This window comes from Corvus brachyrhynchos, unplaced genomic scaffold (genome assembly GCF_000691975.1).
Source record: "Corvus brachyrhynchos isolate BGI_N302 unplaced genomic scaffold, ASM69197v1 scaffold61, whole genome shotgun sequence".
Classification (NCBI taxonomy): Eukaryota; Metazoa; Chordata; class Aves; order Passeriformes; family Corvidae; genus Corvus; species Corvus brachyrhynchos.
In genome coordinates, this window is record NW_008236478.1 from 6,275,679 (window position 1) to 6,295,342 (window position 19,664).

Below are 19,664 nucleotides of genomic sequence, written 5' to 3' on the forward strand. Positions count from 1 at the left end.
GGGAAATAAAAAGTGAAAATTGCATTGCTGCAGGTTGTAGCTGTGCTTTGAATTTTAGCAGATTGCAGGATTCCTGTGGAATGGCATCTGATGGTGTTACACCTGTGGTATAACTAATATTTTAGTGCTGCTTGAAGCAGCAACATTTCCACAAATATATTTTAAGCCAAATATCAGGGTTTTGGCACCTTGGATATTAAATCACAGAGCAATTGTCTCAGGTTTATCACAGGACACAGGCACTGGCACTCAGAATTTTGAAAACCTTGCTGTCAGAAAGCAAGAAAGGATCTGTGGCTGGGTACAATGTTCTCAAAGTGAACAGTTTTTCAGCCTCTATTACCAGCTATTGGAACCTTGTCTTAGATTGTTTGGACTATTTAATCCATTAGCCCTGTCTAATTACATCAGACAATTTCTAGCAGGAAATAGAGGACAGTCTCCCTTGTGTGACCTGTATCTTTCCTATACTGTAACTACTGATGATATTGTCTGTTGATGTAGCATATTGTCAGGTAAATAAATAACTTCATGAAACCGGTTAGCAGACATATATGAATGGTTCAATTCAGTTTCTCTAAGTGTGCATGTTTCTCTCATTATCAGAGACAGATGCCACTGATAATGCATTTTATTAAGATACCCCTGTAGTTTATGTATTACTTATAAAAGGCTATTAATAACACATTTATCTCAATCAATTTTTCATTATAGCTGTTAATAGCACGTTGTTACCATGCAAGCTGCAAAGTAAATAACCAGACAACGACTGGAACAACAGATGGTCATTTGTGACCATGTAATTACATGGCCATGGCTGCCCTACAAACTAATCTGCTACTATCACTTGCAAACTGCAAAGACAATGGTAAGTGATATTTCAATTTGCTAGAACTTACAAAGTAATTATGACACAATACACTAGATATTGTGAGATCTTTCTCTCAAAATAATCTAGTGGACGACTGTGTTATTTAAATGAGTACCATGTAATGCACATGAGTAGACTTCACATGTAGAACATCACAGTGCTTACAGACCCCCATGTGCTGTTTACTGATGGTCATGCACAAGGATACACAAAAGGCTTCCAAAGCACCTCACTGAATACTAGAGTGATAACTCTTACACTAATTCTGCAAATTTTGCACTGACGCTTCTGTGGGCTCCTGACTCTTGCTATTTACACCCATCCAAGCCAATCAGAAGAACTGATTAGTGACATGCAAAATATCTGGGAGAACACTGGCTAAACAAAATGCTTTACTACAGGTAAATACCAACAACATTCATGAACCCTGGTGCACTTCCACAAAATCTGAGAGGAAGAAATATTTACAGCAAACAAATTGCAACAAGCCCTCATCAGGCATTACAGAAGATGACTGAAACGACTCTCCTTACACATTGTACAGACTCAGCCTTTATATTCAGAGCAGCTGGATCCAGCCCTATCTGTGCATCTCACAACACTACTGCCCCAAAAATGCTGAGGCAAGAGAGGTGAAACAGTCCAGCAGTGCAAACAAGGGTCCATAATTTACAAGTAAGCTGGTTGGCTTTGTCTCCTTAGGGATCATCCAGAGAAGCCAGAGCCACCCTCAGGCAAACAGTGTATGTATTACACAAGTGAAGCAGTAACTTTAGTCCCACACATTCAATCCAAAGCACAGGATGGACAGAAGTATTTTGTATTCAGTTTTCAACTACCCTGAATAGTAGAGAAATACTAAGATTTTCAGGGCTTTTCTTAAAAAAAACCCAACAAAAACAAAAACAAAACAAAAAGGGCAATCTTAGCCTCAGAGAACTTAATACTTTCTTAAAAAAACCCCAACAAAAACAAAAACAAAACAAAAAAAAAAGGGCAATCTTAGCCTCAGAGAACTTAATACATTGATCACCCTCTCAGAGAAACTCATGTGACAACCAAACACTGAACACTCCCAGTTCTGGCCTTTAAAAGACATGCTTATATTTTGAAAAACTTAAGATCCAGGAACAAAACAAGAAAAGAAGGAGAACTGCCAATATTACATTAAAAACTCATTTCCAAGTTTCAATTCTATCAGTAAGAATTGTTAAGACAGATACTTACAGCTTGACATATAATTGGATATTTAATGCGATTGATTCCCCCAGCAAAAACAGCAAATGTGAGAGCAGTATGGAAACAAAAGTTGAGAAGCATGTGCCATCCTTTTCTGCTTATTCGGATCGTGCTGTTGAAAAAAATCACATTTTAAAATTAAAACCCCAACATATTTATTATGAAAATTACTATTTGGAAAAAATACTCAATTTGATAGAATAAAATTCTCTGACTGCTGAATACCTGTGTAACAATCTACCCATAGGACAGAGTCTGACCTATATAGCATTGAAATAAATTATAAAAAGGTAAAATAAATGGTAAAAATCATAAAAGTCCACTGACTTAAAGTTTCCTCCACCAAATCAAGCAATTAAAGTAGAGCACTAAAAGCAAAAGCTTATTGCATAGCTTCACATATGCAGAACTTTAACAAGACATTGCTAAAGGATTAAATGGAAGCTGAAGACCAGAAGACATTGCATTAACTTCACTTATATTAATATTTAGCAGCTTCTACAGTACAATACATTCCTACTCTTTTAAATTGCTAATGGTCTTTAACCAGCAGTATGTAGTTAAGATGGCATTTATATAAATTTTTCATATAAAAGAAAACACAAGTTTTCTAAACCCAAAATTTAGAAGACAGTTTCTTTCATCCAGTGATAGTTACCAGTCTTCCAACCAAACTTGGTCTTAAAAGCCAATATGGCAAGTGTAGCTGACCAAAGTGCTGCTCATCTGGAAGTTGCCAGAAAGCAATTTGATAGTGTTCACGGTTTTATACTGAATTTTTGAGGCAGAAATCTTAGGAAAAGTGTGAAGAAAATTTAAACATGCATGTCAGGAAAGCTCGGGAACAGCTTATGACAGGTCAACATAAACTTTGTTTTGATTTCTCTGGTGTAAATCACATTGCTGCCATTACTATCCAACAGTAATTCAGATAATTTTAACTTATCTTTACAGTAAGGGTTGTAAAAATTGAAGTGCCTCAGCATCATGCTGACCATTTAATGCGTACTTAAAATGGAGTTCTTACCTGTGATGGACAATGTAGGTGATAATGGAAGCAAACAGGCATAACAACATAACTGCAGTACATGCATAAACCACAGGGTGCAGAAATTCCCCTGGGTACTGGGGGAAAGACAGCACTGTCTTAAAATCCTACGGAAAGAGCAAAATGATTTAACATTGTTAGGCATGTGTGAAACTGAGACTTCATTCCAATATGTCCTGTCATTTCTAGCTGTTCCCTTTCAAGGGCAGGAAAAAAAAAAAGATGAACTTTTAATGTAGACACAGTTCATGAATTTACAATAACAAACTGCTCCTTCCTCATCTGCATACAGTTTGCTAGACAGAAATTAACCTTTTTGTACAAGCAGACATATCCTAATTAAAAAAAAAAGGTCTGAAAAAATACAAAGAATATTACATTTTCCCGGCATTAGAAATATCTGGTACTTCTGATAACATGAACTTTCTGAGTGTATTTTACTAAGATATTAAGCACAAAATATCAAATCACCATAAAGGTTTCTAAACGGCATACATATGGCTGCAGAACCACTCAAAGAAAAAAAAAGTCATGAGAATACACCCAAATTATCAACTGACTCAAATATAATTTCCAGTTGATACAACTCCTGTAACCCAGTGACCTTCACACTTAGTTGCAAATACTCTACTCCCTATAGTAATTCAAAAGTGACTTGCACATCTATATTAACAGCAGTATAAAGATCCGTGCATTCCTTTTGGACATGTTAGTGCCTAGTGACACAATTCTTCATGAAAACCGTAACGAAAAATCATCAATATCTTTGTAAAATTAACCTTATCAAATTCCTCTAAATTACACATTTAGACAAGCTAAATCTGGAGGTGTGATGGATGGAAAGCAAAAGTAGCCCCTCACATAAAATAGAATGTCTTCAGAATATCTGAATTAAACCAAACATCAGACATTCCCTGTAATGCATTAAGCCACATTTGTTTGTGGCACTACATTTCTGCACATAGGCACTAAAAATTATACACAAAACTATCACCTGAGTGCAAACAAAGTGTCATCTACATGCCAGTTCCCATGTGCAGTGGCACTAACTCTATAGTATAGTATATTCATAAAAATAAATATACACCTGAGCATAGAAAAAGCTAAAATCTGAAACAGTACTGAATATGTCAATCCAGCAAACTCTAACATTTAAAATATTGGCATACATTTAAAAGATTTTTTTCTTATTTGTCAGTTTTAGGTTCCCTTAGAAGAAGGTTCAATACATTATTTTCCAGAAGTGGAATCTTCCCTTAGAAACCTGAGACTGTAATGCTAATACATCTGTTTAATTGCATTTGCATGCAGAGAGCTGATTTCTAGCACCATTATTTATGTATATGAACTTGTCCACGTACAAGCAGCTAATGTTCACGAGTATATGCAATTACTAAATGGGGAGAATTTAGTTTACCTTCTAAAATGCTTCTTACAAGTAACAGATTCCCTAATAGTTATTTTCCTTCATTACTAGCTTTAAAGTTTCTAAGATTGATTGTACCAGTTTCTCCAGATGTGTATGAATGTCAGTACTAAACAGAGCAGCTCACGACATATATAAAAATGACCATCAAAATGAAAAAATAACTTATGAATAAAGAATGCCAACTATATATTATCACATCCCATTTCTCTTCAGGTACTTCCTCAGCTTGCACATGTACCTCATTAAACCTGCTCTGTCACCCCTGTCCCTCACACAAGTTCTCTCTCAGTCCTGCCCAGTTCACCAAGACTCAGAGTGAGAGGTGGAGTCACTTCTCAGGGAGGAACTGAGCTTATGCTCTCTCATCTGTAGGTGTCAAGTTCTTGCTTCTCTTTCCTCAATCACAAATGAAATAGAGGAAGAAAAAAACTGTCTTTTGATGTGCTAGTTTTACAAAGTGACAGACCTATGCTCTTAAGGCCTTCTCATTTTTGCTTTTTTTCAGTGTGCATGAATAAACACTCAGGATATAATGAATTTGCAACTTTCAAGCAATTCTTTAAAAGTCTATTGGCTCGGAACTGTCTCTAAATGTCCACTCAAACACCCTTTTTCTGATCATCTTTTTCTCCCATATTTTTAGTTGCATCATCTCCTGATTAATTCTTTTATAGAGTAAGTGTCTCAAGGTAGATGAATGAGTATTTACCAGAAATGTTCAATAGCTCATATTATTAAAGTAGTAATGCAAACACTGGACAATTTAAACAGAAATTCTCTGCTGAAGATAATAGAACATTTGCTTCTAGCTCTTACTGATATAATTATATCTTCATATACCAATAGTACACTCTGGCATAATTTTAGGTACACACTTCATTTCTGTGCATTCTGAAATGTGTTACTGTAACTATACAGTAGTAACAGTACAGTTATTTAAAGAAATAAGTTAATTGGATATTTCTGAAAAAAACACTCAGAAAAGTTAAAGTTGTGAAAAAGGAAGCACAGTGAAGCTACACATTTATGTAGCAAAAAATGAAAGCAATTTTGAGTACCATCACTGTGTACTAAAGAACTAGTTTTTAATAGTGCAAATGCAAGGTTCAACCTCTCCCTATGTTTGATCATCAGTATAAAAGCAAATGCCATGTGTCCTACGGGAATACAATCATTTTGCCTGCAGAAGAACGAATAACAATCAGCATCTTAAAGCTAATTCCATTTTATAATACTGAGTTTTTATTATTATCTTTTAGCTAATCTTTACAGAAAATAAATGGTAAAATTTTGAGTACGATAATGCATTAATGCCAAAGTAGAATAGCCTTTTTAAGAGTTTTGTATATTGAAAACTGATTTCATTACAGATATATAACAGATGTATCTTGTTTGCTCTCTGATGATAATTAAACCTTATTGATCTATCAACTTCCCTTGAGTAATCTTCTGGGGAAGACAACATGCAGAAAAGAAGCATTTTTTTTAATGCTGTATGCAAAGCAGCATAATTTTATATTAAATTTTAAAAAGTTAGGTTCGATTTTATTTCCTAGAGGGGATTCAGATCTTGATGATATTGAAAAATCACAGGAATTATCCCAGGAAAATGAATACTTACAAGACTTTGACCATTACAAACTGCTATCTACAACTACAAGGCCCACTGAATGTTGTCTAACGAGAAATTGTCATTTGTTCACCCTTTTAAGATGGTGTCAAACAAACCAAGATAGTGGGGAGCACTTGTGGCATATGAGGTGAATTCCCTATTGGGTCATATTATCAAGACTGCACACAACAGAGTGAGGGAAGTGATTATTCCCTTCTATTCACCACTTGTGAGCCCAAATCTCAACTATTGTTTCCAGTTTGGGGCACTTCAGTACAAGAAAGACATTGCTGAATTAAAAGGAGCCACCAAGCAGAAGCCACAAAGACAATAAAATTTCCCAAGGCCTGGATTCCAGGTCTTTAATTTACATCTATCTCCCAAGAGTTGGCCCATTTTACTGAGCTTTATAATCTGAATCCATTTACCTGCTGGCTGAAGTTGCACCATGATGAATGCAAGATCCATTAAGTCAATAGAAAGGAAAAACAAACACAAAGAAAGAGCTTGAGCCAAAGGCCTGATTTTTGATAAAGTCATTGCACTTTGGAGAAGACGAGCCTGGATTTTTGAGCCCAGTACCAAGCCAGTTTATGCATTTTACAGAGCAAATAATACATATTATTAAATGCAATTTAATAAAATGTAGGTGCAATCCATGGAAAAAGAAATAAAGCAGACCTTGCTCTTAAGAGTACTCTAATTCCAAGGCTTTGTGCAAAAGGATTACAGTCAGGAACATTCTTTAAAAAGCAGCCTTTTCTAGGGGCCTGGACTCAATACTGTCCATATGGGCTAAGCATGCTCTTAAGAGAATGAGCCTTACATGAGCAGTGAGCAGTACATGCCAGCTGAGGACTTCAGTGAAGAGCATGTGTCTCCTTGCAGGCTCTTCACATGGGAAACATCTATACACGTGCAGAGGAACCTAATTCCAGGGAATTTTGTAGTCCTCGCTACACCAAATGTTAATTTTGCATATAGCAGGTAAATTTTCTGGATCACTTTCACAATCTGTGATGTGTAAACTCTGCTAAGGTTTATCCTGTAGGTGTTTGAACTTGGTGTTTAAACATGAAAAAGGACTTGAAGTATTTGTTCTTGAACCTCTCGTTATAAGCAGTCTGATTTTTCAAAGTACAGAACAATGTTTCCACAGCCTGTTACGAGAAACCCTGTGTTCTCCATGGGGAAAATGTCAAATACTGTAATTATGTCAACCTTCTAAATGACATCTCTGTAATACTTCCCCGACTCATGAATTAATTTCTCAAAAGGCTTAGACAGGCTGTTTAATTTGGAGAAGACGTGAAAGATGGAAGTTCAGAAGACTTTTCAGAACTGAACTTCATGAACAGGCTTAAGAAATTCTGCAATTGTCTCCAGTAACAATGCAAATGTTGAAAAAGTAGCTTTTTTTGTACCAAATTGGAAAGACTTCAAAGATTGCGGGAATGCTTGTAAAACAAGAGAAAAATCCCTTAACTCTTACTGTATTCCTAGTATCCTGCCTCTCCTCAATTTCTCCTTCACATGATTTTCCAAGGTTGCTTCCAGAACAGTTTCAAATATGCTCTGGTTTTGTCAGCTCAGTCTCCTCAGCCCTGATTATCTCATATAAGCATCCACTGAATTTATGCTACTTTTGCAAATAATTACTCCTTAGGTACATAAATCAAACCCAAAAATCCAACAAAACCCACACCTATGTTGGATGGAATAATACGACAAATTGTGACAAAACAGGAAAGGAGCTGCTTATGATTTTATTTTGATTTAACCTACTTTTAGGATTACAATTAAAAGTGCTAAGAATAATTATTAATCCATTTTACGTTAATTGGGAAGTATCATACTTAGTTTTAAGAATTTTATTTGTGTTTATTTGGCAGATTTGAGGAAATTACTATTGACAAAGCAGTCTAAGAGGGGAAAGGAAATGCTGTATACAATTACAGTAATATCCATCACTATTGAATTTTTATTGTGTTCTACGAAAAATGAAAGGAAAAACAGAGGACAATGTATGCCAAAACATGTTTAGCAAATTTTGAAATTAATTGTTGCTATTGGATATTTTTGTCATCTGCTGAAGAGTTACTACTCAGATATAGAGGTTTCTGGATTGGTCATGACATACACACATGTTGCCCTGAAAAATTAAAATACTGATATACAGCTCTGTTCACATAAGAGCATAAATACATAGTATGTAAGAAACAAATGCTTATCATTAGATATAACAAAGCTTCAAAGTATATAAATTCATGATTTTATTCTAAAATAGAAAATCATATTGCAGAGTTCAGGACTCTAGAGGGCTTTGGACACCTCCAAAGTGTAACCTCCAGAGTGTAACCAACTCTCTTCCTCCTATAGATAATAGAAGAAAAGACAAAATAGAGGACTGGTCTAAACACACAGTACATGAAGTAAAAGGCAGGAATATAATGTGGGAGTTAGTTCACAGTATTTTACTCCCACCTCTAGGACATACTACTCAAAAGCTGATCAGAAAAAGATAATGCTCTATTATGTCTGACTCTATTATTTTACTTCTGTTGGCCAGCCCAACCCAGAGAAAAGTGAAAGTGTGAGACCACGTGAGGGAAGGAGTTTGTACCTCTTTTCCCATCCAACCTCCAAACTATACTTTCTCTCTTACTGACATCACTTGAACAACTGTCACAGAGAGAAATCAAATGGCTCTACATGACTCCTCTCACTTGAAGTATGCTCATGCTTATTAATTATCAATCGTAGCTGATATATCCTTGATTGCTGCCTTTCTAAAAAAAGGACTCAAGAAAACCTTTATTTTAACCCTTTGACAGCACATAGGCATAAACGATTTTTATGAAAGCATCTTAGGAAACTTTCTCTTACTATTTAAAAAGGTGACAAATCTGAATATGTGCTGTACTAACTATAAAAGGGGCAGTTGGATTGACTGAGGCTTCTGTTTCAACTTATTCACAGCAGGATGTACACAATTCTGATGATAATGTAAAGCTTTGGTGCTGCTTTTTAGTTTACAGATGCTACCTCAGTTTTCTGCAATGACCCCAAACCATAATACTAAATTATGAAATTTTGTTGTTTAACAGATTAGAGAATTACAGATTAATGACATGTATCATGATATTCTAGGTAATTTCATCGGCTACACACCATATGCCAGCTATTTTGAATTTGCTGACAGTTTGTTAGTATTTTAAAATATATTAGACATTTAGATATGAATTAATAAGATACACATAGGCACTTTATACTGTTTATTTTGTATATTAATAATTCTGCAGAACAATGAAGTATTTTTCATTTCTGGTATGAGAATTGAACTGCCCAGAAAAGCATACTTTCTATCAAATAAAACAATCCTTGACTTTATACTATAAAACAGTGATTAAAAAATAATACTTGAATTAAAATGTTTGCACATAGTGAAGGTACAAAAATTTTCCATTAACTGTTTAGAAAGACAATGGTTGGAAAACGTGTTTGTGTGTGTGCGTACTTATATAAGGATATTTTAAAATTACCTGTCATCTTTTTTTCTTAAAAGTTAGTGTGAAACATGAGCTAAGAAACATATCCCATTGTTTGCTACCATAGCAATTGCAAAGCAAGGGTGAGTCTAAGATTCTACATTCTTGTCTTGCACAGATAAAATTGAAAGATGCACACATGAAATAAAGCAAAGTTGAATTCTCATAACCAAGAAACACAAGGCCTAAAGCAGAATTACATACCAGATACAAAAGGTCCAGTAAAAAGTGCCTCAGCTGCCTTATGGTTGTAGAAAAACCCATCTCCTACAACTTATCAGAGATAAATGTGCTTTACAAACCAAAAATTAACTGCAGCCCTTTGTGTCAGTATTCAACTTTTCAAACAAAAAGAAACTATGGAATTGGTTGTTTGCAAACAGTTAATTAAACATTTAGTAACTACTCAAAGTTTAAGAAGAACAGGCTGAACTCAAGCAGTTGAAGGAGGAGGAAGCCATTTTGGGTGTGGCACCTGCAAAGTCAACAGGTGCTTTCTTTAAAGAATTTAGAAACACATCCTCAAAGCAAAATTATGATTTGCATTCTGGGAAACAAGTGGCTGGGAGAAAAAGGGAACTCACAGCAGCTGTAGAAAATGAGGTGTATTTGATGTCATCAAATCTGAGGAACAGCTCTTAAATTCTGAACAATTCTGTAATGGGTGAAAAAATGTTCAACTAAGTCTCAGTGAAATCAGTTCTTAGGAAGTGGATGATAATATCTGCATTTAACTCGTGGGTACCACAGCTTTGTGCTATGATTGGCTGCCATCTGGGCTCCATCTGACAGCAGCAGATTGGTATTCTCTGCACACGTCCTTGCAATTCCTGTCGCCTGTGTTTGCTGTCCCTTACACATACACACAATACATTATTTACTCAACTATAAACATTTCTGTAATGTACACAAGCAGCATCTACAGAGCAATCATGCATCAGCATTCAAGAGCAATCTAGTATTAATAGTACACACATGTCTAATATTTTTACAACTGGTTTATAATAAATATTTTTAAGGGTGAAAACACTTTGTCACCTATAAAGCTTATAAACCTTTCAGTTTTTTGTTCGCTTTCCTTTAGTCCCTGAATCATAACAGTTCATTATTGTATGCATAATATTTTTGCTTTCATGAAGGTAACTTTCTGTTAAGCACGTTAGTTAAATAACTGCAATGGGAACTGTAAGTGTGACTGAGAACAGAGCAAAGCAGCTGATGTGTTAGCACTGCACAGGAATATTTTTCTTCATGAACAGCAATTTTGTAAGTAGGCTATCGGCATTGGTGTACAAACAAAACTCCTACAGAATCAACAAGGACAGGTCTGTCCTTACTTAAAAGAGCAGAAGATGTTACTCCTCTCCATTTATTAAATGATTCAACATTGCGGTATGCCTGCAACTAATTAGTATGATCAACACAGTGCAGGGCAGGAACAAAAGCAGACCAGCCTCTGAGATGTGCTGATGTAAAAGCACACAGGAGTATACATTTTTAAACCCTGTCCTATAATTTATAACCATTACGTACTAATCATTCATGATGGAACTTTCATTTATAAGACTGAATTTAATGTCATTTCTGATTAGGTCTGTCTCAGGATATTAAAACTGACCCACAGGTTTATTCACTCACTAGCAGTTAAACAACTTACTTTCTTTTAGACTGTTTTACACTGAACATTATAAAAACCCAGAAGGTCAGCTACTGACAAGTAAGAATGAAACAGATGCACGTAAAAAGAACATAAATGTATGGCAAAAGAGAGAGAAAGAAAAATACAGGTATATTTGCTAAGTCATATACTTACCATTAGCACTGCGAAGTTACTGAAGTGTGTACTCTGAATGGTGGTAATATTGCCTGCAGAACTAATTATGTGGCACCCTTCTCCCCACCAGCCTCCATGTCCATCTAGAAGGTCAAAATCCCAGAAGGCTGCAATGGGGTCTATACCCCGTGCAAAGTGCCTCAATCCTATAGTAAGAGGGCTGGTGAGGTTTCCAAAACTGCACCCATCTGCAAAAGGAACAAACTGAATCAGAGAGACGGAGTGATGAGTGCTCTGTAAAGAGATCAGATACACTAAACTATGGGGAAAAAAACCAGAGGACATAAAATCTTAACGGTCAAAATCAAAGGTAGCACTCACATCAGAGAAGTGTGCAATGGTATAAATAAATCTGAATATTTCAATCACATAATGTGTCAAAATGATCTAATCATCCCTCACAAAAGAGATCTTTTTTATTGTTTCAGATTCTCCAGTTACAACCAGTGTTACACTATTGCCCATGCAACTGCAGAAATGGCTCAGTTTCATGGCAAGATTAATAGCTGAGACAATTTTGCACTTTGCAAGTCACATTCAAACATTTAAACATGCTAATAGAAATGAGAGCACTATCCAGTACCGGACAAAATTAGTAAAATTGCATGGGTGAGTAATTAATCAAAATAATGACTCACTAGCACATACAATGTATCTTATTTAGACAAAAGTCTTTAACAACATCTGTTTTACAGCCATCGTATCAGAAAGTATACTGCTGAGTATTGATACATGCAACAGGGCACTACTCCCACTCCAAAAGCCTGATTTTTATCAGTGTCTAGGACATTAACTCTGCAATTGTAAAGAGTAAAACAAAGCTCCTTCTGATAGCTGTAAGAAGCAAGCATCTGTAACAATGCAGTCTACAAACAGTAGCCCAGAATTTGCCTTCTAATCATAGTGCAAGGGCATTTCTTTATTTGCAGGACAATCCAAATAAAATCGTGCAGATAGGAACAATTGCAAACATTGTACTAAAGACAGATACTGTTTCCAGCCTCTCAGCACAGTGCATACTCTACTCCTCTATTCTCTACACAATCAAGTACACCGTAGCTTTTAGATTAAAGAAAATAATGCATATCAGCTTCTCACCTATTTTAGCAAAAACAGCTGGTGTGGCAACCGTCCTACGTTTCCCATCATCTGCGAGATTTGATGAGTTTCCTGTGCTAGGAAAGAGTTTTCCATTTCGAAAGACAATAAACTGTAGCTTGCAAGTGGAGTTATCAACAGATTGCCAGGCTGAAGACTGAGAGAAGACAGACTGTGGCAAATGAACTGAAGCTACTGCTACAGCATTCTGTACAATGAGAAAAAAAAAGAAACATTTAAAATGCAAATCACAACAGGGTTGCTTTCATGATGTTTTAAACTCCTGTACAAGAAATGTATGCTGCCTTCCTTTTCCAACAGACTGGAAGCAACCAAAGAAGCACGGGCTGTAACCATGGGAATAGGATTGGTACAGTGCATATTAAAAGGGAAAGCGTTTTGATTGAATGTGAGAGTCTATATGGTCAAGCTCCCTGCTGCAGAGGTGAGAATGGTTCTTACCGTGCCTGCTAGAGGGTCCATCAACACTGCAGATCTGATTTAAAGAGACAACCTCTACCAGGTTTTCTCCTTCGCTTAAAATAGAATCAGACAACTTACATTAAAACATTTCTCCGAAAGGGTACCTAAGTATAAAAATAATTTTATTATTAAAACAAATTACATCTGCAGAGGACTGCAAGTGCAGTAAACAACACGGTTTTATCAATGTTTTTCTTGCTTCATATAAGGAAACTCAGTTAACTATGTTTTAGTCATGCAGGATAAAAAATATTACAAACCCTAATGTAAAAGAAGAAAACAAGCCAACACTGGGAGAAAATGAATGAAGGCTGTCAGATCACTATAATGGCTTTGAGCCGTGTGTTATACACCCTGTTACAAGCAGATAATTCCCTTACAGCAGAGCTATAAAATACACCAAACATTGTATTCTGAGGACTTCATTTATCAAGCATTTTTTTCCTGCCAAAGTAGTAAACTAATCATTAAAGACTGAGATATTTACAAGGAATAACAAATGATGAGCAATGGGAAAATAAACAGGGAGTCTGTCCTGAGCCTTGATGTGAAAAGTGTATGTATTTAAAAACAAACAAACTACAAAATGTTCTAATTTGCATTTCCCCCAAGGACAGAGTATGGCTCTGCGCACATAATTTACATAGATTATCCCAGTTTACTCATAGCACATGTACGTTACCTATTTCAGAAGTAAAACAATGATCTTCACAACCATATAAACAAACATGACATTAATATATGACCATGTGCTGGGAGAAATACACATGTGAGAGATAAAAGGTGTAACAGAGATCAGTAAACTAAAATGAGTATGAGAAGCATCTAGTGACCATGCAATAAATATGGAAGAAAAGCATGAGTAGTCTGTGATGTCATTTGGATGCTTAAATAAGGAGATAAAGATTTTTGTACACCATTTTCCTTACACCATGTATATTTTAGGAAGGTTTTCAGATTTTAACAGTAAAAATGCAAAACCATCCTTTTTTAAGTAAATATTCAACCTAGGTGATGCTGCTCATTAAAAGTGCTCAGGAAAAAAAGAGCAGATAGCAAGAGAACATGTCTACATTAGAATTTTAAATTATTATGAAGGCTTTAATTGGAATTAACTGAGCTAAACTTCAAGCACTCATCCTGAGATTGTTTCCACTGCCTAATTCACTAAAGCTGTTATAATTGGCTTTATCTCATGCTTCTGAAAAAGACATATTTTACTCTATGATATCCCAAGTATCTGCATATGCTGAACCTCTGATGATACCATTTTGGCCTTGAAATTACTATCAAAAAGTATGCACAGACTTTCTTAGAAGAGACATTTGTCAAACCCCAGATCACTGTTAAGGACTTATCTGGAGATGTACAGAAGTGTAAGAGAGGTTACAGTGTGATTAACTTTACATTTATACTGGATTTTTATTATTATTCTGTGCTGGAAAAAGCAACAATGATGACATATTAAATTACACTAATTATTCATTATACATAAAAAGAGAAAGCTAGAAGCATATGAATAAGCTTATGATAATGAAACCAACAGCTAAAGGCACTGGGTTAAGCAACAATGTGCTATGACTTGACAAAAGCAGCCCTACACAAACCAGAGAAAACAACAGGTTTATAGCACTTTTGCTAAGAGGGGAAATCGTCTAATTTATTGTGGTTCTCTAATTTCTTCTCCATTGGGACTTACTGATACTAATAGGAAAAAGTAATGGTGTAGACAGAGCTTGCCTGTGGGACTGGGGAGATGTGGAGCAGAAGCTGCTCCCACCTGAAGGGAGATGGCGAGCAGGGCTGATGGCAGCCACCGAGCTGGGGCAGGACCAGGCTGCATCCATCCCTCTCCTCCTCACCAGCACCCATCTCTGCCCACAGAGACCCTTCAGCATACAGCAAGGGAGGGAGGAACCTGACCAGGGTGCCCCAAGTCTCACTCACAGATTACAGCTTCACATCACAGGGGCAAGGTTGAATGCAGGGAAGAAACGCTGCACACAGCCCACAAATGGAATTAGTGTGGACTCGTTGCTCTGCTCGGGCTGACTGAGCAAATCTCAAACATGCAGCAACATCAAATTATTTACTTGACAAAAAGACACATTTACAGAAAACATTTTCCTGATCAGACTTCAGGACAGTATTTTTCCCTTGTTGTCTGCTCAAAATGAATACCCATAACACAAACTATTTAATAAACTTCAATAAATAATTGCCTACAGTTACTTTCTGGAGGACAACTTTATTTTAAATACTACACACTTATACTACCTATTACTTCAATTATTTTTGAGTGCAGGTAGGCTGGTGGAGTAAAGGGCAAAGGGACAGGGCTATTCCTTAACTAGACAAATGTACACATAAACTCAAACTACTTGCTGCACATCAAGTATTTACTTAGAAATTCATCAAAATTAAACATCTAAACTGTCTGCTACAGCGACATGCCTACCAACAAGATCCTATGGTAGGATATTAATGAAAAATGCACATAGTGAGAGGACCCTCACATTCACAATGCTGTTTAAAAATATGAATAAATATGTGAACAATTTTTTCATCTAAGATGTGTGAGAATTTTCAGTAGTAGTATTCATTATTCACAGAAGAGGGATGATCTGAGCACTGAAGTAGTTCCTATCATTGTGGCAGAGGATGGAGGGAACCTGCTGGAAGGTTCAGTCTTGTATTCTGCTAATCCTGTGTGAGGTAAAGTATAAGTTAGTTCCCCACTCCTGCCTCAGTTTCCCTCTCACTTAAGCAAAATAAAAATGATGGCATTTATTTTGCCCTGTAAGATGCTACAGAGTTCAGAGATGAAATACAATACGGGAACAGATATTACTAAAACCAATGACAGTAACATCAAGTTTTGAGTGAATGATTGTGCTTCAGATGCTTCAAAATTCACATAAATCATCTCATTTAAATTTTCTTTTTTTTTTGAGCATCACATCACATAGGAACTAAAATTTCTGAGCATGATAGTGGCAAAAAGCTGCCTGCACCTCTGAGAAGAGAGAAAGAGCAATAGAAACAGACCCACCATAGGAGCCACAGTTTTACAATGACAGGCCAGCCCTGGCATCTCATATTTTTCCTGGAAAAGCTTAGAGTTTGTGTCAGCAATTCACCAGTCAGGATTTAGACATTCTGAGAGTGTTTTCAAAACAGAATGTCAATAATCCCATCATGACTCCATTTCACTTTTAGTCCTATTAACTGGATTGTACTAGCATTGATTAGAAAAAAGAAATCCTGAACACAGTGCAAATTCTTCTAAGGAGCATTTTTCTGCTGAAAAATGCCAGTAATTTAAAATGAAAGTTATTCACAGACATCCACCCATTTGCACATAAATATGATAGAAATGATTTCAAACCCTCTCAAGTATCTTCCATGTCATCTGCCCAGATATCTGAAAATCTGCTGTGTGACCTGCAGTCAGGGAAAGAGGGCTTATCAGCTCTAAACCAGCTCTGAGGATTTTCTAGGAGGCTTCCTAGGACTCCTGGATCCTAGGACTTCTTGGAACCTGCTCAACTTTCCAAAAAGTGAAATGAACGGTTGTTTTAAACACTCTGAACCATAATTTGGGTAGTACAGTTTTATAAGTTTTGAAGTTTTAGGGTTTGTTTCCATTTTTGACCTGATTTTGTATGTGTGTGTGTAATTTTTCAAAATATCTGAGGCACCAAAATGGAACCAATAAATCTAACTGGATCCTAAAAATTTTAAATTTGAATGGAAAATCTCATTCTGAAGAGGACATGGTCCTCAGGATATTCAGAGCTATGGATGCTTGGCATTCTTGCAACTCAGGCATGTGTGACCCTTATTAAAATGTTTTAAAGGAAAAATAAAAGATTTAAAGTGAAGTTTTTCCCCAGGCAGTTTTATTCTGGTAGTTGTCCATTCCTTATAATCAATGCCAGCATTTACAAGGAGTTTTTTTAAGTGTTTAGGAAAGACAGCCTCTTGCCTTAGGTGACTTTGTGATACCTTGGTTCTTCTACTTTCATAAGTCCTTTAAGAGACCTGCTCCCATTGAAGCATTGCTTTCCTGTTACAGTGTTCTACTTGACTAAAATTTAGCATAATATTGAGAGACTGTACTCATTATCAAGCAATCATTATCAAGAAACATACTTGGTAACCACTGCGGAATGACAAAAATCAAATTGTTTTCAGTAACCCTTGCATATGCCTTGGTACTAGATTGGTTTTTGAGTTCAGGCACAGTATTTCTATTTAAGATAAAATATATTTCATAGAAAACCAACCAATTCTGAATCCTCAGAACAGTCATAAGGTATGTTTTTCCAGTCAGCAATTTCCTTAACTTAAAAAGCAGCACCTTAACAACAGGTGAGAGGAAGTCTGGAGGGAAAAAAAAAAAAAAAAGAAAAAAGAAAAAAAAAAGAAAAAAAAAAAGAGTAAACGAATTCACCTAAAACCTGGAGGAGAACTGGAAAAGCAGCTTCACTGTTTCCAGATTTCAAAGAATCTGATAAGGTGATGTAGAGATTCAGATGCAAGACACCATATATTAAATTATTAAAGATACAAAGGGTGCTGCCAAAATAGGCACAAGCTATATAAAGTTACAGTAAAAAAAATAGAAACTAAGCTATATAGGTAAGAGCTACATTATTAAATATGTACTGACTGAGTTAACGGTGTGGTCATCATAATAAAATCAAGCAAATAAATTATTTATACATATATAATAGATCTTATTTAGTCCCTTGAATAAGACAGCAAATCCTTAGAAGCAACTGAAGATTTCAGTTTGGGGTTTATGTTAAAGGTTTAGGTGTTAACATAATAAAAAAGAGGCAAAATTGGTTTTTTAGCTGTCTCCCCTGGTAGGTATTTAAACAACACTCCTTTGGAATTATCTCAGCACAAGATATGTGATGTAAGGACAGGCACTCGGCCCAGTGCTGTGAGGCTTTAGGTAGTCTGTACATGAGTTCTGATCTCTTTTTCTGGTATGAAAAGTATCAATCAGAAGCCCCCAAAATTTAGACCAGATGGGAATATACTAAATAAAAGTCTTGTAAAAAGAATGAAAACAATGCCAGTTTGAATATGCTTATACGAGACAAGCAAGTTGCAGGTGGTAAAAGAAACAGGACTGTGTTATTTTTTAATGGGATAATATCAAGCAAGGAAAGTAGAAGTTCCCCAGGCATGCTAACTTACCTACATAATTTGTCACAGTTTAACTGCGCTTTCTAGAGCGCTGTTTAAACACAAGTCTGGAAAGGCTCAGGGATGACTAGCAAGTGAAAAGCAGAATTTATATAGAATCCCAGGATGAAATGAAGCAGTACAGCAGTACTGCAGAAATGCCACATAAAATCACCTGGTTACTGAGATGAAATTGCTAAGTGTGCTGGGATTATTACATGATAAAGTCATTATGTAGAAATGCTGCAGTCCATGTCCATCTCAATATCTGGAAAACTAATTATGTAGTCCAAGACTTTTTTGTTCTAGCCAGGCATAAAAGCTGGTTTGATGCACAGTGAAAATGTGGAAACAATAAGAAATATATGTAAATTGCATCAAAAGATACAAAACAATCTTAATGTTTGAAATTATCACTAATTAATAATAAAAAGCTTTATAGGGTCATGCTATGGAAAGGTTAGATTTAGCAAACAGCACTGAAATTTTAGAAAAGCTGGTAATATAAAATAATCTGGAAATCTGATTGTCAGTAGCCCTTTTCCAATAAAAGTATAAACCCAAAGTCTCCACATCAGGATTTTACATTTCATATTTGAAAACCTGGCAAACTTCCTAAGAAAATGAAAATATGTGCAAATCTACAAGCAGCAACTGGCCTGCTAATGTGCTACTGTGTAGGAAAAAGTGACAAAAATAAGAAATCAAAGAAAAAGAACATGAAGAGAGATAAGGTAGGTTTACCAAAGGTAAATAATGCCTGACCCAAATGATAATTCTCCTCAATAACTATTTTTCCAGACAGGCAATACAATTCACCTGATTTCTTTTGAGACATTAAGAATTAGTAGCAATTAGTTTCAGGTGAATAAGGAAAAAGCTACAATTGATAATACAATTATTTACTTTGAAAGGAGAAGACAGCCTGGAGTGAACATACCCAAAGTTTGTAGGAAAATCAGCTTAAAGACTTCCAATTTTTATTTGATGACCTTGAAACAAAGAGGAATGTCATCTAAGACAAGGTTCTAAATCATGTTTTACATATTTATAATGAGATTGTCTATGACAAGCTGGTGAAACAGGCCACTTTGGAAAGCAAAAGATAAGGACAAGGATGTGAAAGCACTGGTTGATCAGAGGATGACTCAGTGCCACTATGATTTAACAATTAAAAAAAGATGACAAATGCAATCCAGAACATACAAGATGACTCATTGCCATGTAAATATTCTGATTTTAAAGGCCTAATCAGAGACATAATACAAAATTTTGATCAACTAGGCAGAGAAAAAGTCAT

General features: G+C 35.8%; 1 protein-coding gene across 2 annotated transcripts in view; it reads right to left on the reverse strand.

The window, feature by feature from the left end:
• Positions 1-19,664, reverse strand: part of ADGRA1 (adhesion G protein-coupled receptor A1) — a 162,741-nt gene that overhangs the window by 37,534 nt on the left and 105,543 nt on the right. Inside the window, exons 1-4 of one of the 2 annotated variants that reach the window (XM_017726085.1) lie at positions 12,680-13,097; positions 11,561-11,769; positions 3,138-3,265; positions 2,099-2,222 (exon numbers count right to left, since the gene is read on the reverse strand). In XM_017726085.1, coding sequence (XP_017581574.1) covers positions 2,099-2,222; positions 3,138-3,265; positions 11,561-11,563 — 255 coding nt within the window. In that variant the 5' untranslated portion in view covers positions 11,564-11,769; positions 12,680-13,097. Of the gene's footprint in view, positions 1-2,098; positions 2,223-3,137; positions 3,266-11,560; positions 11,770-12,679; positions 13,098-19,664 lie in introns of those variants that run through there. The other variant, XM_017726084.1, reaches the window with a different exon arrangement.